General features: G+C 36.7%; 4 protein-coding genes across 7 annotated transcripts; all 4 read left to right on the top strand.

The window, feature by feature from the left end:
* Positions 1 to 527: 527 nt before the first annotated feature.
* On the top strand, positions 528 to 2,235 carry tmsb2 (thymosin beta 2). Its single transcript, XM_042738371.1, has 3 exons — positions 528 to 684; positions 1,347 to 1,451; positions 1,913 to 2,235. The coding sequence occupies exons 2-3, from the start codon at positions 1,352 to 1,354 to the stop codon at positions 1,948 to 1,950; spliced, it is 138 nt and encodes a 45-aa protein (XP_042594305.1). The 5' UTR covers positions 528 to 684; positions 1,347 to 1,351; the 3' UTR covers positions 1,951 to 2,235.
* A 1,734-nt stretch (positions 2,236 to 3,969) lies between these two features.
* On the top strand, positions 3,970 to 8,944 carry wnt8a (wingless-type MMTV integration site family, member 8a). The gene is made up of 7 exons (XM_019116074.2): positions 3,970 to 4,052; positions 6,659 to 6,792; positions 6,911 to 6,944; positions 7,064 to 7,202; positions 7,463 to 7,588; positions 7,687 to 7,829; positions 7,933 to 8,944. The coding sequence occupies exons 1-7, from the start codon at positions 4,032 to 4,034 to the stop codon at positions 8,494 to 8,496; spliced, it is 1,161 nt and encodes a 386-aa protein (XP_018971619.2). The 5' UTR covers positions 3,970 to 4,031; the 3' UTR covers positions 8,497 to 8,944.
* Positions 3,980 to 11,510, top strand: LOC109102701 (protein Wnt-8a-like). Of its 2 annotated transcripts, none has more exons than XM_042738370.1 (6): positions 3,980 to 4,052; positions 9,476 to 9,509; positions 9,663 to 9,801; positions 9,891 to 10,016; positions 10,176 to 10,318; positions 10,838 to 11,510. In XM_042738370.1, the coding sequence occupies exons 2-6, from the start codon at positions 9,480 to 9,482 to the stop codon at positions 11,390 to 11,392; spliced, it is 993 nt and encodes a 330-aa protein (XP_042594304.1). In that variant the 5' UTR covers positions 3,980 to 4,052; positions 9,476 to 9,479; the 3' UTR covers positions 11,393 to 11,510. The 2 variants fall into 2 exon arrangements, with proteins under 2 accessions (XP_042594304.1, XP_042594303.1); XM_042738369.1 differs by lacking the exon at positions 3,980 to 4,052 and adding an exon at positions 9,079 to 9,376.
* Positions 11,511 to 15,185: 3,675 nt separating this feature from the next.
* On the top strand, positions 15,186 to 21,104 carry LOC109102188 (lymphocyte cytosolic protein 2-like). 3 transcript variants are annotated; one of them, XM_019115522.2, is made up of 15 exons: positions 15,186 to 15,884; positions 16,562 to 16,624; positions 17,146 to 17,192; positions 17,640 to 17,705; positions 17,802 to 17,830; positions 17,958 to 17,992; positions 18,086 to 18,287; positions 18,396 to 18,469; positions 18,571 to 18,634; positions 18,709 to 18,789; positions 18,899 to 18,917; positions 19,005 to 19,062; positions 19,347 to 19,421; positions 19,647 to 19,802; positions 20,700 to 21,104. In XM_019115522.2, the coding sequence occupies exons 2-15, from the start codon at positions 16,562 to 16,564 to the stop codon at positions 20,823 to 20,825; spliced, it is 1,095 nt and encodes a 364-aa protein (XP_018971067.1). In that variant the 5' UTR covers positions 15,186 to 15,884; the 3' UTR covers positions 20,826 to 21,104. The 3 variants fall into 3 exon arrangements, with proteins under 3 accessions (XP_018971067.1, XP_018971065.1, XP_018971066.1); XM_019115520.2 differs by having other exon boundaries at positions 15,187 to 15,880; XM_019115521.2 differs by having other exon boundaries at positions 15,196 to 15,880; positions 18,709 to 18,774.
* Positions 21,105 to 22,333: the final 1,229 nt, after the last annotated feature.

The following is a 22,333-nucleotide window of genomic DNA, read 5'->3' as shown; positions in this document are numbered from 1 at the left end:
AAATGATGTCAGACTAATGTGAGATCCTATGACTAACTAGGTAACTGACTAAATAATCACACCTAGCAAATTAATGAGAAAATGAGATCAGATCACCACTCATTTCAGCCTCAAAGACGTGCATATAACCTATAATAATGCACCATATAACCTGATTTCCATTTTTATTATTCATTTCTATGATTTAACCTACAGCTATTTAAACATCTAAAATGATATATGTGTAATTATAGAACAGTTAAATGGTGCTTCCCCTTGGCTCAGCGAGGGGCACATTTTAAAATGAGACATGACTCAGGGTCTCAGGCAGTATGACATCCCAGCCCCCAACCCGACAGCTGCCACACGGTGTGACAGGACCCTGCTTCCAGCAGATCCCGAAATCACATGCCCATGTGTCCACTCTATTTGTCACATTCCATCTTTATTAATTCATCATTCAATCACGTATCGGCATCGTATGTCTGTTCTCTACTGAGCATGAATATTAACTGGACGGGATAGGCTGACTAAAGCTCTCCAACATCCTCCCTCCCTCTATCTCCTCCCTCCCTCTCTCTCCTCATAATTCCACGCCCTAACGGATACACAGACACCAGCAGACACAGTCTGGGTAATTTCAGCAGACACGCCGTCCTCTTCTCTTTCTACCAGCCAGTGGATACAGCCACTTTGTGCTCTACGGTAAGTCTTTTATCCATCATAACAATAACCATCCTCCTTTCTCTGCATGTGGTTTGTGGGTTTTAGCATTACTAATGTGATGACTGGAGATGGCAAATTCACATTGGCTATAGGTGCGGCAGCCAGAGTGAAGAGAGATAGAGGGATATAGAAAAATGGATGGGTATTTCTCCCGTGAGGCAGACACTGCAGTCTAGCATGTGAGGAAATAGGCTGCCTGCATGCTAAAATGGAACAAAGAACAAAGCCATCATAAAGGAAGAAAGGGCATCTGGTGAAAGTAAAGGGGGAAGATAGATGTTAAGATGCACTGAGAGTTGGCTAGGTGGGTGGTTAGCATTGGAACATGATACATGCATGCTGAAACACGTGTGCTACATGCTACCATCACACACACATGTACAGAAAGGAAACATTTCTTTCCCTTAGCATCTGACTGACTTTTCTCAAAAGCACAGCACTCTTGAAATGAAGCATTTTGGTGGTTTGACATTTAAAATAATTGTAATATCTAGCTGTTTTAATAATAAAAAAAGACCTTGCTGTGAAATGGCTAAAATAATAGGTGCAGAAACAGCATGCAAGATTCCTTTATGAAACGCCATAAAAGACAAAAGCAAGGTCAGTGCTCTGTAAGTCACATCTGTCATCTCTGCTGACAGCAATCATGTCTGACAAGCCAGACCTCACAGAAATCGCCAGGTTTGACAAAACCAAGCTGAAGAAGACTGAGACAAAAGAGAAGAACCCTCTGCCCACCAAAGAGAGTGAGTGTCTGTTACATTACAGCATTCGGTGTGTCCAATCAGTTTGGGTGTGGTGTAGGTCTCTCTTTTCTCCCCCATCTGCCTTTCTTTCTCTGCAGTGATCTGTCTACCTTCTCTCTTTATTTATTGTTTTGTTTCAGCCATTTCTTTCTCTTCCATCTTAGATCCCTTTCTCTTTTTCTTTGACTCTCACTCTGCTCAGTCTTTTTTTCAGCTTCTTATGTCAGCAGATGGGTGTCAGCTCAAAGTCCTCCATCAGCATTGCAGTGCAGACCTAAGCCTGCTTGCAGAATTTCCCATGTGAATAAGCATCTTATTTGCAATAATGCCACGTTCCCTCATCCATCAAACACATCTCTCTCTCTCTCTCTCTCTCTCTCTCTCTCTCAAGAAGCTTTACTGGCACAATAAAGGCATTTATTCTTCTAAAGCATTTATATTTCATATATTTCTATTTTCAGCTATTGAGCAGGAGAGGAAAGGCGATGCCACCCCTTGACCTAAGAGACAAGGAGAAGACAAGCACAAGACATGTTCTTCTGACATGGCAGATATTACAATTCCTATTTCTGTTTAAAAGGGTGCTATTGCCCCATGTGATGCATGGTTACCATTGCGTTTGGAGTCACTGGGGCCTATGAACGGGAGTGTGATGAAGGGGGGAGACATGTGACAGGGTTAAAATAGATATTTTACCAAATTCTGTTTAGTGCATTTTTTTTAAAGGGATTCTTCATGAAATAAAGACAACTGAAATGTAAGACAAATAAAATGCCAAATATGACTCCTCTTCTTAAAAATACTTTTCTTTAGGTGTAAGTACATGATTATTCAAAACAAAGTATTTTTTCTCACCAAGGCTGAATTTATTTGATCAAAAATACAGTAAAAATATTCAAATTTAGTCCTAAAATTACTTCTTTTTTATTATTTTTCCTATTTTAATATATTTTAAAATGTCATTTATTTTTGTGATGGCAAATCAACCATTACTCTATTCTTCAGTGTCACATTATCCTTCAGAAATCCTTCTAATGTAGTGATCTGGTGCTGAAGTAACATTTCTTCTTATTATCAGTGTTGAAACATTTGTGCTTCTTAATGTTTTTGTGGAAACTTTTATACTTTTTTTTAACAATATACTTTGATGAATAGAAGGTTTAAAAGAACTGTATTTATTGAAAAAGAATTTTGTAACAAGTGTTTACTGTCACTTTTGATCAAATTAATAAATCCTTGATGAATAAAAGAATTATTTCCTTTGCCAAAAATTCTACTGAATCCAAACCTTCAACGGTACTGTAATTCATGAACCTCGCCCTCTCAGGCACTAATGGTGGGGTAAGTTGTCACAATGTGAACAGGTTTTAGAAGAATACTCTTGAATTAAAATATATTGCAATAATCGCCTGTCAGAACTGACTTGAAATGAATATATAGACTATGGCATCAAACTTGTTGAAGTTGAAGGCAAAGAAATGTGTTAGAAAGCATAAGATTTTTAGTAGTAGGCTAGTACTAGAAATACAGGATTAATTAAGTGTTTACGTGACAAATATTTTAGTTTTTAGCCTGGCATAAACTTACAGAATGGTGCTAATAAAAGAAAACAAACAAACGTGTGTATTATAAATGTGTAAAATAAAACGGGTTGGTTTTGTGGTGTGGCCAGCAGGGACGCCACTATTAATAATAGCCTGATTATGTCACACCTGAAGCCACTTATGGTATTATTGCTCAATGCGTTAAAATTATATGCTCGACGACATATGATACCTTCATCCAACCAATGAGTTAAAATAGCACTGAGAAAAGTTCGTCTTCACGTCGCTGATTATCCGATACTACATGTATTTTACAGGGCTATTCTTGTTTTTACAATTAACACCTGCTGATGAGGTGCTAGAGGACGCGCCTAGATCCCCTTTGAACTCAATTATGGCTGAGATGTTACTGGGAAGCGCGGCTGCGCTCTGGCGTCACTGTTCCTGCCACCCATACCGCACTCAGAACACCACAGTGCTTCTCCGACACTTATCATCTTTATGACCAACTTATCTCTCTCGAAGTCTGACATAACTTAAACCAATAAAGTATTAGCTGCTAAAGACTTAAAAACAAATAAAATGTTTTTAATTAGTTTAAATAGATTATGTTGCTCCTGCAAACACCTTGTTCCTTTTCGCAAAATACAGTGCATAGTAAGAGAAGACGGTATGACGTTCCCGAATCTGCAGAATTATTAATAGAGGTGATTTAGTTATATTAAAAGTCTGAAATTAATGAAAAACGGAGCGTTGGCATCATGTTTTTCACAAAAATCTTTAAAACAGCAAAGCAATTGTATTTTAAAATACATATATTGATATATTACAGTGCATGTAAAACTATGCATTTTATTTCGAAAATAAGTTTATTCGGGTCAAAAAATAAAATGTATGATTTTACAAATATTTCTCAAAAAACACGTCTCAAAGAACTTGTCATGTGTGTTTTGTATTTCATTAATCACAAAACAAGGCGAAAAGCCTTAACACAGCTAATGAACTGCACCTGAGCTTCCCTGAGTGACTCCTCAAAATGGATCATCTGTGCAACAAGGTGAGCCATGTTCCCTGATATCAGGCTGATATGGGGAGTAAACGCTGTGATTGATCTTCTAACTTTTTAAAAACGCTTTGGTGATTATCTAGCCATTTTAATGCTTACTTTTTGATTGTCCTTTCCTGTTAGTCATGAATTTAAGCGTGAAAGTAAGCGAAGTGCCACTGCCCTCGGTTCCATAAATCCATTCTGAGATATCTGCGACAGAACGTTTTAGGGCACGACGGCCCCGTTTAGGTTAGATTCGCTTGTACCAGATCATTGTTTAATACGAGTTTGTTTTGTAACAAGTAGGTGTGGGAATTTCGGTTTCAGGCACCTTGTAGACCTGATGATGCCGATGTCCAATTAGTGGGGATTATCCTCACTTGTGCGTCCCTCCATTGTCTTAAAGCCAGAAGCATTGGTTAAACCATTATCCGACCATCAAATAAATGCTGTTGTGAAAAGGGATTTTGAGTGGCTAACGATTTGATTCGAAGATGCCAATACGTGGTTTCAACAATTAATCTTCCACGAGCAACAATTTATAAAAATCACATCTCCATATAGCATATTATTTAATCGCAAAAGTCATCGAAAGTAAAATGATGAAATATAATCGTTCTCATGATTATCCTTTTGTTTACATTGTTCAGCTGTTGACATGACCATGCTTTGCAAATTAGTGAGGTGGGGTTAAAGATTTGTAAAATTGTGCTAAAATAATCTCTACAAATACAACTAAATATATACACTATAAACATTTCAAAAGTGTGAAAGATGTTTTTGTTTTGGAGGGATGCTCATTTTAAAATCATACCCTTTTTATGCATCAAAATTTAAAACTTTACTATAGTTAGGGGTGGATAATTTTATCAGCTGTTTATTAAAATTACATCTTATTTTACCATTACAGTTCCTGTCAGCAATAACTTGTCCATGGACTTTTTTGATTAGGTCAGTGCCACACCGGAGATTCAGTGTTGCCAGGTACTGCTATTAAAACAAACAAAAATCGAAAAAAAAAATAAAAAAAATAAACTGAAATTATTTCAAATATTTGGCAAATAAGATAATATAAAGATTTTGCTGACCATAAACTGCAACGTCCTACTTTATTAACTTTCTAAAATGTCAAATTAAGTGGAAAGACAAGTCCAAAAACGTTTGTAATAGCTGGATCTGGCAACTCAGAGGCTGCGCCCGCGCCCTCACAATTTCAAGAAGCCTTGTTCACTCCAGACACTAAACATTCTTGCAAACTGTCTAAACTGAATTATACATGTCATGCATACATTCATATGAAGAGTTTAACAGCAAATTAGTCAATCAGATTATTTTTTTTGAACATGGGAAATTTATCCGGTCTGCACCTTGGTCACCTTATAGCTGGCTAGGGGCCTGGCTGTTCATCCCCTAGTGACAAATAATAACTTGTGAATTGGCTTATGTGTTTTGAATTAGTTTTACATGACACATGATTGAATTGTCAACAGTAGGCCTACCTAAGCACTAAATTATGAAAAAGTTGCCCTATTCTTAAAAACAATGTTTTATGTCTCTCTCTCTTTTTATTTATTTTTTTATTTATTTATTTATTAAAAAAAAACATTGGAGAAGTAGCCTAACTTTTTTGATAAACCAAAGACATGGGCAACGTAAAATGTATCCATTTTCTCTCGAGTCCTATGGGTCAAATGATCGAATATGATATGTTGCACTCTATAATACATCCGACTACATTTACAGACATTTTTAACACCAGAGATGTTCCCAGGGGATCAGCTGGTCTTCTATTAACACCAGAGTGTCAGAGCCGTAGAAGTGTTACGTTATTTGCATGGCCCTTAGCGAACGGAGCCGAATGATTTTATGGCTTTTTGTAAACAATGTAGAGCAGCCCCTTACGTTTCAGTGTCATTTCCCGGTAAAACACTTTCCCAAAACGTGAAAAGACAAGACTCAAATCTATAAAGTCAAGAAGCTTAAATAAACCATAAGGAATTTAAAATGTTAAATGATGTATGACTATACAGATTATATTGTGTACTCTATTGTGTATAGAATAGTCTAGTATTATTTCTAAACTAATAAACTCTTATTTAAAAAGACAGATAAAGGGGCTATTCTGATGCAAAAATGCATGTCCAGTGGTACATGTCCAATACGGAATCAACATTCAGCATACTCATGAATACACTACACAACAAATTCAAAGAGTGAATGGATATTACACGAACAATCTGATGGCTTTGAACAGTCCAATTCATTTAAATTGTCTTTCAAATACACAAATGGTAACACACTAAAGAGGCGAAATGATTTTGAACGGACAGCAAATAACTAACTTTAACTAGTCGGGTAAAAAAAAAAAAAAATTATCTATAAACATACTGAAACGATCGCTTAGTGAAAGATGAAAAGAAGGGCTTAGTGAAAAGTGTTAAAGCTTTGAAGTGCGGTTAAGGCACAATTCCAGTGACCTCCTCGAGGTCTTTTCACAGCGAATTGTCAAAGGTTGGGAGATGCCTGTCACTCAAAGTTGGCGACAGGTATAAATGCCTTGCTCGTTCGAGCACTCAGTCACTTGTCTTCTGTCTCTTTCTGGGTATCCATGTCAGTGCTTGTGCCTTGCATTTCCACAAGAAAGGATCATTGAAGAATCAGTGGTCGCTCACGCAGCAATGAACCCTTGCCAGCTTTTTGCATCGTTGGTGATGTCTATGTGCTGTCACATACTGTCGACAACAGCATGGTACAGATATTTTTTCATAGAATATCCGAAAAATCTTATATTTCAGTTGTTTTGTCACTGGTATTTATTTACAAAGCTTATATTAACGCATGCTTTTATTTTTCTTTTCCTTTTCAAGGTCGGTAAATAACTTCCTGATGACAGGACCAAAGGTAATTTAAGTTTTCCTGTCAGCAATAATTTTTTTAATATATGTTACTTTGTTACTTTGACGTTATAAAACGTCTGATCTTACATTGTCTAATTAATGTTCGTCTTTTACATTCATCAGGCTTACCTTACATACACCAGCAGTGTGCAGGCTGGGGCTCAGAGTGGTATTGAAGAGTGTAAACATCAGTTCGCATGGGACAGGTGGAACTGTCCGGAAAGCGCACTGCAGTTATCTACACATAACGGTCTGCGAAGTGGTAAGCACTATTAAAATCAGATGATGCATTCAATTTTCACTCTTAAGGTTTTATAGCCTTGTGTATGAGAACATTTTTTGAATTCCAAGGTTTTTTGTTTGTTTTTTTTTTTTTTTTGGTTTTTTTTTTTTTTTTTTGTTTTTTTGTTGTTTTGTTGGAAGCACAACTGTTCCAGCTTTAACGTTTTACTTTGAAAATGCCTTGAATTGGACATGTCTTTATTATTATATTATAATGACTTTTATTATTTCTTTTATTAGCCACCAGAGAGACCGCTTTTGTGCATGCTATAAGTGCTGCTGGAGTTATGTACACTTTGACAAAGAACTGTAGCATGGGGGACTTCGATAACTGTGGCTGTGACGACTCCAAGATAGGAAAAATGGGTAAGACATTATTTATTAATATGAACTACACTTATCTGCAATTAAAATTATTTAATGCTTTCAGACCAATAACATTAGACTGTTCTCTTCTTTCAAAGGTGGTCGTGGTTGGGTTTGGGGAGGCTGCAGTGACAATGTTGACTTTGGAGAAAGAATCGCTAAAAAATTCGTGGACGCGCTGGAAAATGGTCACGACTCTCGCGCTGCAGTCAACCTGCACAACAACGAAGCTGGTCGACTTGTGAGTATAATTGTATTCTCTTATTTATTTATCTATTTTCTCCAGTCAAACGAAACACTTTTTATTGCGGCATGTGGGTAACGTGAAACTTTATATATTTCAGGCTGTCAAAGCAACTCTCAAAAGGACCTGTAAGTGTCATGGTGTATCTGGAAGTTGCAGTATTCAGACATGTTGGATGCAGCTGGCTGACTTCAGAGATATCGGTAACTATCTGAAAATCAAACACGATCAAGCACAGAAACTGGAGATGGACAAAATTCGCATGAGGGCTGGTAACAGCGCGGACAATCGCGGCGCAATCGCGGACACGTTCAGCACCGTTGCGCGCACAGAACTCATTTATATGGAAGATTCTCCAGACTACTGCGTGAAAAACCTCAGCCTGGGACAACATGGAACAGAAGGCAGGGAATGCCTACAAAGCGGAAAGAATCTTTCTCAGTGGGAGAAGAGAAGCTGCAGGCGGCTCTGCCACGAATGTGGTCTGAAAGTTGAAGAGAGGAGGATAGAGACTGTGAGCAGCTGTAACTGTAAATTTCACTGGTGTTGTACAGTCAAATGCGAAACATGCACTCAGACTGTGACCAAGTATTTTTGCGCAAAAAGGCACAAAAAACGTCGGCCGCACAATTCACGAAGAAGACAGCATGCGCGTAATAGATAAACTCATCTTTGCAAATATATTAACTTGTATATTTCCAATGTAAATATATTTTATATGAGTATTTTAAGATATGCAGCCTTTTCTCTTACTGTTTAGTATTATGCACATTGCTATAAGGAGAAATGTCAATTTGAACCCCTATATTATGGCTTTCTCGTTCCCACTGTTAGTTAAATTGGACGCATACTAAGTTCTAATTTCATAGACCTAAGTTCATTGTTTGCACTTTTCCGTTATCGACATTAGATCACAAATTTGGTTACTTATGTTGAAAGGTTGTTTTCTATTTTTTCTCTCTCGCACAGATCACTTGACAGTGTGTAATGTTTCAAAAGGGGCTTGAAGTGTTGTGTTTTTATGGAACTTATTTAAGGCAATTATTTTTTAACTATCACATTGTGTTTATATGTATTAAATTGACTTATTTTGTCGTGGGAAGCACATTAAATATTTAAACCTAAATTACAGTCTCCGAGTGGTCAATTTCATTGTGCATGTTTGACATCTGGTTCAAATGTTTATTGGTGAATAAACGGTGCAAAATCACTCCCAATCACACTTGAATTATGCATCAGATCCAACGACTTTGGGACCCTGCCCGCGGAGAGAGAATAAGCTGTAGTGTATTGATATCCTTTGAAGTGCATTGGAGGCGTTTCCTTGACTTGGCTGGTGACTGTTGACCAATAGCTTGACAGGAATCCTGTAACAAAAGGTTTTCTGATCCCGTTGGGAGGAGTATAAAATACACGAAGGCACATCAATTTCTCGAAACAGTACATTGTCTGCTTTATCGCTGTGAATCTAAGATAATGCCTTATTTCTTCCTTTGGGTTTTTTTGTTCTGTATATGCGACAAGGCTCTCCCTGGGCACACATGGTGAGACTGCATTGGCGAATTATTACCAGCTGTTGTAATGTAAACATAATTGCTTTTGTTAACATAACGAGTATTTTATTTTGCCTTTTGCTTCCGTAGGAAAATGAACAATTTGCTGATGACTGGACCAAAGGTAATCTATTTTCTTAGCTTTGAAAAAAAGCGTAAAATATATTGAGGATTTTGATGTGATACAAAAAAGAGAGAAAAAAAAAAAAAAAAAACAAAGACATTTTTTTTGTTTTTTTTTAATCCACAATATCTTTATCTTATCTTCTTCCTATAGGCTTATCTTACCTATGCAAGTAGTGTGCAGGTGGGTGCGCAAAGCGGAATGCGTGAGTGCAAACATCAGTTTGCTTGGGACAGGTGGAACTGCCCAGACAGCGCGTTGCAACTTTCTACTCACAAAGGCTTCAGAAGTTGTAAGATATGCTCTTAAAAGTGAGCTGTTTATCTTTAAAAATGTCAAACAAAAATAAAAACTACATTTTAATTCTCTCAACTTCTCTAGCAACGAGGGAGACGTCATTTGTCCACGCAATAAGCGCAGCTGGCGTTATGTACACTTTAACCAGAAACTGCAGTCTTGGAGATCTGGATGACTGCGGATGTGACAGTTCGAGAAACGGCAAACTCGGTAAGAACATTACTATACATTCACATGCTAATAAATTAATTTGAAATACAAAATACTACAACCTTTTTTATGTATTAACAATGCAATAAAAGTTAAGTATTTGCTGTTTAACACAGTCACGAGGCGTTTATCTAATGGGTTTAACATTGTTCATTTCAGGGGGTCGTGGTTGGCTTTGGGGGGGATGTAGCGACAATGTGGATTTTGGCGAGAGAATTTCTAAACAATACGTGGATGCGCTTGAGACTGGACAAGACTCTCGAGCTGCAGTTAATCTTCATAATAATGAAGCTGGACGTTTGGTAAGTTTAGATGAGAAATATTTTTTCATATCAAAGTTTATTATTATTATTATTATTATTGACGAAGTAAAAACGTCTGACATAAACAGTATTAAATTAATATAAAAACTAGTATTAAAAATGAAACGAAAATAACCTATCATACAGCTCTGCTAGGGGGCGCCATGTTTTATTTTATATATTATATATATATATATATATATATATATATATATATATATATATATATATATATATATATATATATATATATATATATATATAATATTTAAATTGCGCAAGTGATATGGCAAACTATATTATGCAACTAAGCAGTTATTTTACCTCTTCACAAAAAAGGTGAATTCTCTAGGCCTACTACTGTGCTGTTCTGAACTGTATTTGTTTCGCAAACTAAATTTTGTGGTTAATGAGACGTTGTTTGAAAATATTTTTGACATGTTTATATGTAGGCTACCTAAAAAGAATAGGCTCACATACAAATAAGATCTGAAAATTAACAATAGCTTCGTGTTCTAGGCTGTAAAGGCTACCATGAAGAGGATCTGTAGGTGCCATGGCATGTCAGAAAGTTGCACAATGCAGACGTGCTGGATGCAGCTTTCTGATTTCCGTGAGATTGGCAATTACCTCAAAGTGAAGCACGACCAGGCCCAGAAACTCGAAATGGACAAGAGACGAATGCGCGCGGCCAATAGCGCAGACAACCGTGTGGCCATGGCAGACACTTTCGGCTCCATCGCCCGGTCTGAGCTCATATATCTGGAGGATTCGCCTGATTATTGCGCCAAGAACCTGAGCCTCGGGCTTCCTGGCACTGAGGGTCGGGAGTGCGTGCAACATGGGGAAAGTCTCACGCAGTGGGAAAGGAGAAGCTGCCGCAGGCTGTGTCATGATTGCGGTCTGCGGGTGGAGGAGAGGCGCACAGAGATAGTGAGTAGCTGCAATTGCAAGTTCCACTGGTGCTGCACAGTAAAGTGCGAGAACTGCTCTCAGGTCACTGTCAAACACGTTTGCGCGCGAAGGCACGGAGGTCACGGACACCAAAGACGCAGACCTCGAGGACCAAAATAACCCCCGCCCCCAACAAACTCTTTTCTCACGAGAACACCTCCACCTGCACTTTTTATTAATAGTTGCTATTTCTTTATATAATTATATATTCAAATATTTTAATAAAATTGAGAAATTGTAATTGCTTGTGGTCTCCTTTATTCTTTTTTTTTTTTTTACCAACAAGTCCAAATTATTCAATAACCTAATTATGAACAGTGATATTTCTGTATGTTGAACATATAAGCAGGAATGTAAAAATATATGAAAATGCAGTTTAAATCTACTGCAAAATATGCAACATTATGAAGAAAGAAACATGAACATAGATTAGATATGAGTGAAAATGCTAAATATAGGCTAGTTTATATATGAATGAAAATGTTTTTTTTTTTTTTTTTATTGTCGCTTCTGGTGGTGTCTGGTCATTCAGGGTTTCCGTGAAAAGAAGATCAAGAACGCGCTTAAAGTTTTGCTGCGTTCCAGGAAGGTTTTCGAGCCCGTATGTCAAGACTTCAAACCACGACTCACGACTTTATATAGCGTTCCAGGCAAGTTACGCCAAACTGCCTGAGCGCAAGGAATTGTAGCTAGGTTATTAATTTAATTGCAATGTTATATTGTCCTAAAGTCTATTTCTCACCGTGTACCACTTGCATAAACACCGCATCTTGTAATATTATCCATAGGCTGCCATAGTTGTTTCGCGGGCTATGTGACGTCAGAGCAAAACCTGAGTTGTAAAACCTCAGATTAAAAAAAAATCAGCAACCATAAATTGTACTCACGTTGCCTGCGTTCATATCAAAACGACGGTGAAATATGGCAGAGGCTTTGCATGGTTTTAAAATAAGGTTACAATACAAACAAATACTATTATTTTCTTTGCACTGTCTGTGATTAAGCAAAGCAAACTTCCTAACTGTAATTATTGCACAGAATGTCGGGACAAAATAAGTAGCCTAATTAAATAAGTGATTATTAATTGTGATGGTTGCTATGTTCCTGCTACACTGAGTCATTTGAGCGTATCCCAGACACGCGCCGTCAGAGAGAGAAAAACCATTGAAAAGTAGACTAATGATGGGGGTCTCAATTAGTACTACAGTATAGAGCGTTTATTTAATGAATACTCTTTAAGGGATTAACTTTGTCACACTTGGTCCTAGGCGCCTCCCTGGCCTAGACTCTGGAGCACTTTGATATGCGGCCAGTACGGACAGTATGCTACCCCGGTGACAAAAGTGTAGACAAAGCCCGTAGGAAACACGCCACCGCTGGAAGGTGTTTGGAATGTTAATCCGCGTTACCGCTGTGTTGGTGTACATAATCACACCTGCGGAAGTCACCGCGATGCATGTAAATAAATCAAAGGGAAGGAGCTGAATTCTATTATTAGTCACGTTATGAGGTTGAGGACGCATTTAAATTGTAAAACCAGGCCTAGGCTACTTCGTGTGTCAACATAGAGTGATTATGTTTTACCAAATTGGATGTTATGGCCTAATCATGACATTTGTAATTATATAATTTATCAACAGATTTCTCACTTGGTTTGCCTATTACTTGACGCATAGTCAATTTACTCAGTGGGATGTGCCATAAATCTGCCAAACTGTCTGACCTGATGAATGATGGGATATTGGCTCCAGTGGGGGTCTTGCCTTAGAGGACAGGGGGTGGGACTCTCAAAATACTGTAGTATGTTACAGTGAGTTCATTTACTTACCTTGGCTACTTCCATGTTATAAGACAAAAATTATTTAATTTTAGATTTAAAAAAAAAATAAAATAGGCTACTTGACTAAATAATTGCTTTCCTTGCTTTCAATAAAAATAGCATTAAATGCGTATATATAAATACAGAGAAATTTTACTCAAAGTACTCCAGTCAATGGAAACAAACCATTCACTCACCACAGAATGCCTATTTGCCTTTCAGGATGCTATGTTTTTTTCCCAGGCCACCCTGCTGAGCTGTGATGAATAAGGAACAAAGTGGCCATCCCCTCAAATACAGTACCATGTTGTTGTCATCTCAGCCATGACCCCCGTTCCCATCCCCTCCTTGTCTCTTATTTTACAGACCTTTCATATGGATAGAATAAGGTTGTAATCTAGTGCAGCCCTTTGGTTTTACCACTTCAAAACCTCAGCATTAACAGTGATCCCGGTCTGTTCCACTCCACAAAAGACCTATTTCCTTTTAGCTTAAGGATTCCACTTGCGCATGACAAAGACCAGGAATGCACGGTTTCTTCATCAGAAGAACTGCCACACTCTATATCAAGCTAAGTACTGACTCCCTGACTTGTTTGTCATTCATTAGAGGTTTCTGGCACTAGTTTATTGGTTTTCTTTTACTTGACAGGTTAAGTCCTTGTGCCTCCTACACTGAGAAAAAAATACAAATAAATTGTGTAGAATTAGTCACTCAGAAATTACTAGTAAATTTCACAAATTATTACAGAAAATCATTAAGCAACTGAATCAAATGTGACATTTTGAAGTAGAAAGATTGAAATAGTATTGTCTTGTAAAATTTACTCCAATTACCTTTTATTGTTTTATTTACAACTTTGTCAAAAATCTTTTTATTTTTAATTTTTTAGATCTTTTGGCTCTCAGGTTTCTTAAATATCCTAAAATATGTATAACCTCAAGTTTTGAAAAATTGTAAAGCAGATTTTGAAAAATGTACCTACAGTAAAAAAAAAAACATCATGGCATAAAGCAGATTTTGAAAAATGTACCTTTATACGGTTTACCATAAATGGTGGCAAAATTAAAGGGATACTCCACCCAAGTTTTGAAAAATTGTAAAGCAGATTTTGAAAAATGTACCTACAGTAGAAAAAAAAACATCATTCGTCTTCGGAACACAATTTAAGATATTTTGGATCAAAACCGGGAGGCTTGTGACTGTCCCATAGACTGCCAAGTAAAATACACTGTCAAGGTCCAGAAAAGTATGAAAAGCATCATCAGAATAGTCCATCTGCCATCAGTGGTTCAACCGTAACGTTATGAAGCGACGAGAATACTTTTTGTACGTGAAGAAAACAAAAATAATGACTTTATTCAAAAATTTTTCTCTTCTGTGTCTCTCTGCATTACCGTAGCGCCATTTTGGAGAATATGAGCTGAACGCAGGCAGCGTATGCTCTTCTCCAAAATTGAGCTACGGTGATGCGGAGAGACAGAGGAGACAAATTGTTGAATAAAGTCATTATTTTTGTTTTATTCACGTACAAAAAGTACTCTCCTCGCTTCATAATGTTATGGTTGATCCACTGATGGCAGATGGACTATTCTGATGATGCTTTTCATACTTTTCTGGACCTTGACAGTGTATTTTAGTCTATGGGACAGTCACAAGCCTCCCGGTTTTCATCTTAAATATCTTAAATTAAGTGTCCCGAAGACGAACAAAGTTTTTATGGGTTTGGAAAAATATGGGGGTAAGTGATTAATGACAAAATTGTAATTTTGGGGTGGAGTATCCGTTTAAGTGTAGTCATCTTTAAGATATCTTTAACACCTAACGAATTCACAACGAAAGTTCCTTCTGCTTTTCATTGGCTACAGGCTGCCAGCCCTGTGTAAAGCACCCTGGGGAAGCAGCTACTTCACTTTGTCAGTCCTGCTGGCCTGCAGTTGACTGACAAGTGCTTTCAACTCTCACCTTGGTGTTAGTCTGCATGCTGTATTTTTCCCAAAAGGTATATTTACTTTTTTTGTTTGGAAAATGCAATGCATAACAGGTGAATATGCACCGGGGATGTGCTGATCTACAACAATGGAATGCATTGCACTCTCTGCATCTTATGTCATCTGATTGTTTATTTGCGGTCATGGCCTAGTTATTTGCTCATGCCAAGATCATGTGAGACCATTTGCTTTTGATGTGTCCAATCTATAAATAGTGTATTTTTCTAACCCTTGCAATGCTTTTAACATCCAATTTGCTCATAAATAAATATGCAGACTAGATTTATTAATTTTTTTTTCTGATACATTTATGTTATAGGGCCTCAAAAGAGCAGTTATGTACATCATGTACGTATGTTTCTGATACATTTATGTTATAGGGATTCAAAAGAGCAGTTATGTACAAATATATAATGTCCTAGTCATGCTCTGAAAGTCTTGACTTTCACATCTTTGGTGATGAGGCACTTCCTCTATACAAAGTTACAGGAAACAGAGAGAGCTGAGAGCCTGCTATTCTGCGTCAATAGTATCATCACACTCAGTCTTAGACCAACTAGCCACAAGCAAGAAAAGCACCTTGCAACTTTCAACGAAGCCTATACTTTTTTGTATAGCCATCATCATAGATTCTAAAACAAAAACTCAACAGCAAGAAACATCTGCAATTGTAGAACAGTCAATTTACACTGTATTGGGGAAACAACCAATCCAATCAAAATGAGTTTTGAAAGTGTACCATCCAAGTCAGAGGTGATGGGCTGGAACTCCGGAAACTTGGCTGATTATCTCAAAAAAGTGAGTATGTGAAATTCATCCTATTTTTCTTTTGACAAAAAACAAGAAACAATCAATTTAAATGTCTTAAAAGCAGCTGTCACCGTGAGAAAGTTTATCGTGTAACCCTCATGTTGTGTTCATTTCGAATTTAGCACACTTCTAGACTCTAAAACAGTTGACTAAATAGGTTATTGAGGTTTTTATAATAATGATGCCTTCAGTGGTAAAATGTGACTTTGAATGCTCTTTTGAGAGGGTAATCTTTAGAGATCTTTTTTAGAGTTACACTCTTGTTCTTCAGTTGCAGCGCTTCAAGTGTGGCTGATAGATTTCCACGCAATGTGGTTTTCTGAACTGTCTATTGGAGAGTTGTGTAAAGTTTCTAATGAACCCAGTACATTTATTGCCTTGTTTTGCAATCATTCAGTCAAATGCACTGTCATATCAAAACTGTCCAAAACAGATGTAATACATAAAAAAAGAGATAGAAATTATGTATTATAAAAAAAGTTAGTTTAAAGTTGTGTGTTTATATCAAATCCTGAACTTTTTTCTTATCTTAGATTAAAACATGCTGCTGTGTCTGTCCCTTTAACACAAAACAGAGTGTTCGTTGAATGTCTATGACTGAATTTATTCAATGCAAAGTGTGACTGCAGATCAGTTTTTGGCCATCACACTTTTTTTTTCTGTTTTCAGATGAAACTGTTGGGGTGTGACAGAGTGGTGAGGAAAAGCAATTTGAGTGGTGCACGATTCTTGGTAAATTTGTTTTGTCTCTATGATAAATACGTTAAAAAGACCAATCTTCCAATTTAAATTGTACTGCATGCACTATATTTTACTGTATGTAACCATCAATAAATGGAATACAGTACTGTGCAACCGTTGTAAGTACGTTAGATTCTTCACCAAAAAAAAGAGAGAGAGAGAGAGAGACTTATATTGTTTGCTTCAGTGAGCCAGTAAAATATGTGTTTACATTTAAATTTATATTAATAATCTGATATTTTTGTATCACGCGATATACTCAAAGATAGTGAGACCACAGATCTCTGTGTGGCCCAAACTGTCTGTTGTTGGACTCCTTGTGCATACAAATATCTCACTGGATTATTACTACTTATGGCAAAAAGAAGGTTTGGCTTCACTCTAAAGAAAAAGACACAACCTTTTTGAAACATATCTGGTGAAAAATCGTACAGACTTTTCACATTAAAGTACGCTCAGACAAGCCTAATCACAATATAGAACAAACAATTCCTGTTTCTATCTTATTCTAGAACATGACTGACAAGGACCTTAAGAAGTTCCCTGCAGCACATATACCGTGAGTTTTAAGCTTAACATCAAGAACAAAAATCTCCCAGATATGGTAAAAAAAAGTATAAACTAAAGATACTGGTTGGGATAAAGTGCATGTGCCTTCCTGCTCTGCTATGTCTGCATTGGCAGATGTCTATATCTGAAGCAACTTAGAACATTTCATTAGTTCTATGGTCTTGGCATTACTAGCACCATGCTCTACTGTTTGGGCTACAGAAACACTAATATAGCAACTGTCTAATACAAGACAAAAAAAGAGCCTGCAGACAGAATTCTAAGTGAGTCACCTAAAAGTCACCAGTCATTGTGTTTAAACAATGTATCTGTATATTAAACTTTCCTCCAAATACTGGTTTATAATACATATTCAAAATAGTCTGTTGAGCCTGTGATAATCTTTCTCTTGTTACATTGTTCTATATTCATTTACTTCTGTTTTTCTATTTGGAAGATTTATCACAAAGATCTGCAGAGATATTAATCAGAATAACAAACAAAAGAAGAGTCTGTTTCAAAGGTAAGCAAGATCACGCTTTAAAACATTTCATAAACAAAGCTGAACTGTCTCTACATGCAAGAGAGTTTGTCATTTTTAATGCTTTGCCTTGACTAGATCAGATCATCGGATGCCTCCAAACAAAGGTAACTTTTGTGCAGCTACATTAAACAATATCAAACAACTGTGGTTACACTACTTAACCAATTATGCACACTACCTAAACTGTCTCTACATTATTTTCTTTGAAAAAAAAAAAAATATAAAATGTAGAACCTAATCCAGGAGGTTGGGATTCTGATGAATTTGTAAGTCCCCATGTTATACTTTTTAAAAAATTCCTCTCAACACTCTTTTTTGGAACTTAGTATTAAATGCAAAATGTGTATCTATATTTCCAGGACCAAGAAGGAAGTGACAACGACTATGAGGAGCCAGATAATAGTAATGAGTTTGAAGACAATTACATATGCGCGGCATCAGGTGATATTGAGGATGATGAGAATGCTGATGATGACTATGAACCACCTCCAACTGAAACACCTTCTGAAATACCATCTCAATTTCGTGTTGCTAAGCCTCTTGGTGATGGTGATTATTTAGGTAATTCACAATGCTAACACAAATCACTAATATGTACATACATGAAAGAATCCATGTATCTCAATTAGTAAGATTCACTCACCCATTCTGTCATGTGGCGGTGTGTAGACAGCGGCCCACGTGGTTCTGCAAGACCACATCAGAACAACAAGTCAGCATCTCATCCCAGAGGACTTTTGAATGTAAGCAAAGATCTTTTTAGTATAAATATATCTTAATGACTCTTTTACTGTAAATGCCGTAACTATTGGGTTGTGCACAAACTGACAGTCTTTACTTTCAGACATCTAAGCCTCCATCACGACCGGATCCTTCTCCACACAGGCCTTTCATTCCCCCCGCTCAATGTAAGGGAGTTTAATTTCAAATCCCTCTAATATGAAAGCATGATCTCTGACTGTTCTGCAAATCATATCCACAGGCAAACCTGGTGCGCCAATGGTAGATCGGACTAAGAAACCTGGCTCTTCTACTCCATCAAAAAAAGGTATTGGCAAATCAGGTACTATTCTTCTTGTATTTGTATTACCTTTTGTATTGTATGGTCATATCACTAAACATTTGTTTTAACTTAATTAAATTTCTATCTTTACAAATGGCTTCAAAATCAGCAACTTTACCCACAACAAGGTGTGTATCTTTATCAACAACTTGCATTCATTCTTTTAAAGTCAAATAGCAGTATAGTACCTACATATTTTTCAATCTCCATTACAGATTTAATATTCAACAGAGGGATGAGCTTCCTCCTCCACCTGTAGAAGTGATGGGGCATGTGAGTACAATCACATTACCTCTAATAAACATGACAAGTTTAAAATCTTCTATTAGTCAGGGGGACCATGAGATGGCACTGTTGTTACACTTGGTCCTGTGGTTTGTTTAACAATGAAGCTAAACAAAAGCAATGAAGAAATTTGTTTTCAATCATAGCAATGAAGTTTAACAAAAGCATTATTTTCAATCATAGAAGCTTTAAAATGTGTTTTCTGCTGTAATAATAAAAGCGAACACCTGCTAGTCCACAGTGTAAAGGCTGACTGTTTTTTATGCACTCAGGACATGGATCCACGGTGGTATGTCGGGCAAATGTCACGAGCAGAGGCCGAAGTCTCACTCAGACAAATGAATAGAGTGAGTTCCAACACTTGAATGTTTTAAAATGATCTAAAATGCACTCCTGCCTTCAAATAATTCTTAGAAAATGTGAATAAAAAACCTTTGAGAATTCATTTGTAATTTAAAGACACACTAGCAAATACAGGCCTTTGTATATAAAGAGAAAGACAAAATAGAGAGAGCAAAAAAATTGAGAACGTAAAGTGTATGAAGACACACATACATTGCGTCTTTTTTTAGGATGGCACTTTCTTGGTGAGAGACAGTTCAAAGGGCTGCACAGAGCAGCCATACACACTCATGGTACTGCACCAGCAAAAAGTGTACAACATCCAGATCCGTTTCCTTGGAAACAGTGATGGATATTCCCTGGGCACGGGCCTAAATGGTGTTGAGGTAATGGCATCTGTTGATATCGACAGAAACGTCAATCATGAATGAGGTCCTGATTAACCCTGTAAAGCCTTTCGTATAAAATAATAGTCAGAAAAAAATACATATATTTTTTTTAAATGGAACTCGTATAGTATGATACAAGTGATATAGAAGAATATCATGCTTAAATATTCCAAAAAGAGTGAAAATATTCAATTTGGTGCAGTGGGTGATATTTAAATGATCAAAAAGTAAGCTAAAATTCTGACAGCTTGTAATGTAATTAAATGAGATATTTGTTACATAACCAATATTAAAAGCATTTTTATGTAAGTATTATGCTGTTACTCTATAATGTCTCCATAATGATATAACGATATACAAAGATATGCAATACAAAGATGATTTAGAGACATAGAAATAAATGTTCCTCATCATATTTTCATGTTTTTTTTTCTAAAAAAAATTATGTACAGATAATCAAATAAACCTAAGTTGCTTCAGTATAGTAAGTGTTCATCTTGAAATATTACTAATAGTACAAAAGTTGCTCTTACATATACTTTATGAAAATCAGTAAAGATTTCACAACAAAAAGACATGTTTACCACAACCTGAAGGAGATGTTTTTAGAATAATACTTATATAATTATTTAGAAGGCCTTTTGCTTGTTATAAAAAAACAAACAAACAAACACAAATTATCAAGTAGATGACAGAGGGCATGACGCAGATTGTGTACAACAGTTTTAATCATGTTGATAACTTGGAGGCCTTAGAAAGTTGTGTATCAAGTATGATACAGTAGGCTTTATTTATAGGGTTAATTAGAGTGAAGACTATTTTTTAGATTATCAGCAGTGATTTTTATTGGTTCTGTGAGATTCCCTCAATTAATCGACTGTATGTGTGTCCCAGAATTTCTCCAGTGTCATGGACATGGTCATGCACCATATGAATACCCCACTGATTCTGATAGACGGAATGGAGCGTGGAGGCGGACTTCATCGGCAGTGCTGCCTCATGCATCCGGCAGGTTTCTGACCCACAAAGTAGAAGAGCAATCTATATAGCTAATGCTGACTGGATTCCAGTGTCAAACAGACTTTGATGGAATTCAGACACTGGATTCAGTCTGTGAAATGGCGCAATTGCAGTGTTGGCAATCAACACAAGGATATCTAAGAACTGAAAAATGAAGTGCATGACTAAATGAATAAATCATATTCAGTTTAATTCTATCAGACATGACTGTCTACACTTTTAAAATTGAAGATGAATTTTTTAACACTTTCAATGTTAAAATCAAGAGGCGTTTTTTTTTATTTTTTTTGTTTGATGGAGGTTTTTTTTATTATTATTATCTGTTGTGGTTTACATTTTTCTATTCGAAATGAAATATTCCTAATGCTTTTAGTGTTTGAACTTAATGTTTTCTAATAAATTATGATGTTTAAGTGAAAATGCACTTTTCTCTTTAGCACTTTTTTAGTTACGTATTTAGTCTTCTATCGTCTGTTGATGGCTTAACCACGTTAGGGTTTCCACGTCAGTCTGGAGACAAGCCATGTTATCAGGGTGTGTGAAGCACACGGTCAAGTTACACTGCAGCAGCTGGATCTTCACTGAAAACAAAGGGTGTAAGTGGTTGAACATACAGCAAGACGAACACAAGAAGAGACCTTCTCATTCCATTTTGAGTGACTGAAACATAACCAGCACCAACAGGTTATGTTTACTGTAATCAAAGTGCATAAATAGAAGCATTCTGTTATGTATTATGCAAAGGCTACTGTTAACGTACACCCAAAAGGAAAATCTATCAGTTCATTATCATTTTTCAGTAATCAATCTACAATACAGCTAAAGCAGGTTTTAATACGACTATAGAGGGTCTAATCCACAAGTAACTGTCGAAATATTCAACGATGTTTAGTCCTACTTAACTGGATATGCAGGGCTCAGCAACAGATGTAGCCAACATGTTTTCTTGCCAAACCTAATTGCTCTATGACATCATAAAACTCATTTTTGACAGCCCTGGAGGATTTGTGGGATGTTCCGAGTGCTGATATGTTTGTGTTAGCATTGACCGTGGGCACAGATTAATGTCTTAGCGCTGATTCCTCGTTAACTGCCACCCTTGGCAAGGGTGCCACATGTTCTATTTTCAAAATTTGTTCATGGAATACCCATTTCAAAGCCACCAGAACCGTTTCTGCCAACACTTAAAAAAGAGGAACTATTAAACTGCCAGCACATTTCAAAATTGTCAGAACATGAGTGTGCAGAGACGACTTTTCAAACTGTATATTATTATTATTATTATTACATTTCGTAAGGTAATTTTGCAATGCTGTTTAAAAATTAAGAAAATAAGGTTGGGATTAGGTCCAATAGCCACTGAATTATGCTAACAAAAAGAACTTGTAACATAGCAAATTTACCTTACAATTGGTCAGTCAATTAAACATTAAATCCAACTGCTTCAGGATATAATCCAGGCCATCTTAAGGCCCCATGGTCACTGTTCTCGGTGGAATTTCCCTCAG

The sequence above is a fragment of the Cyprinus carpio genome, chromosome B14 (assembly GCF_018340385.1).
Source record: "Cyprinus carpio isolate SPL01 chromosome B14, ASM1834038v1, whole genome shotgun sequence".
NCBI classification, from domain to species: domain Eukaryota; kingdom Metazoa; phylum Chordata; class Actinopteri; order Cypriniformes; family Cyprinidae; genus Cyprinus; species Cyprinus carpio.
This window is presented reverse-complemented; position numbering and strand designations above follow the sequence as displayed.

Bases quoted from the DNA above. Each gene is read 5' to 3' on its own strand.
- tmsb2 (XM_042738371.1), top strand. From the start codon at position 1,352: ATGTCTGACAAGCCAGACCTCACAGAAATCGCCAGGTTTGACAAAACC. The intron at 1,452-1,912 runs GTGAGTGTCTGT...TTCTATTTTCAG, and splicing joins CCCTCTGCCCACCAAAGAGA to CTATTGAGCAGGAGAGGAAA.
- LOC109102701 (XM_042738369.1), top strand. From the start codon at position 9,309: ATGCCTTATTTCTTCCTTTGGGTTTTTTTGTTCTGTATATGCGACAAG. The intron at 9,377-9,475 runs GTGAGACTGCAT...TTGCTTCCGTAG, and splicing joins GCTCTCCCTGGGCACACATG to GAAAATGAACAATTTGCTGA. The intron at 9,510-9,662 runs GTAATCTATTTT...TTCTTCCTATAG, and splicing joins TGCTGATGACTGGACCAAAG to GCTTATCTTACCTATGCAAG.
- wnt8a (XM_019116074.2), top strand. From the start codon at position 4,032: ATGGATCATCTGTGCAACAAG. The intron at 6,793-6,910 runs GTACAGATATTT...TTCCTTTTCAAG, and splicing joins ATACTGTCGACAACAGCATG to GTCGGTAAATAACTTCCTGA. The intron at 7,830-7,932 runs GTGAGTATAATT...TATATATTTCAG, and splicing joins ACAACGAAGCTGGTCGACTT to GCTGTCAAAGCAACTCTCAA.
- LOC109102188 (XM_019115520.2), top strand. From the start codon at position 15,803: ATGAGTTTTGAAAGTGTACCATCCAAGTCAGAGGTGATGGGCTGGAAC. The intron at 17,831-17,957 runs GTAACTTTTGTG...TATAAAATGTAG, and splicing joins TCGGATGCCTCCAAACAAAG to AACCTAATCCAGGAGGTTGG. The intron at 19,422-19,646 runs GTGAGTTCCAAC...GTCTTTTTTTAG, and splicing joins CACTCAGACAAATGAATAGA to GATGGCACTTTCTTGGTGAG.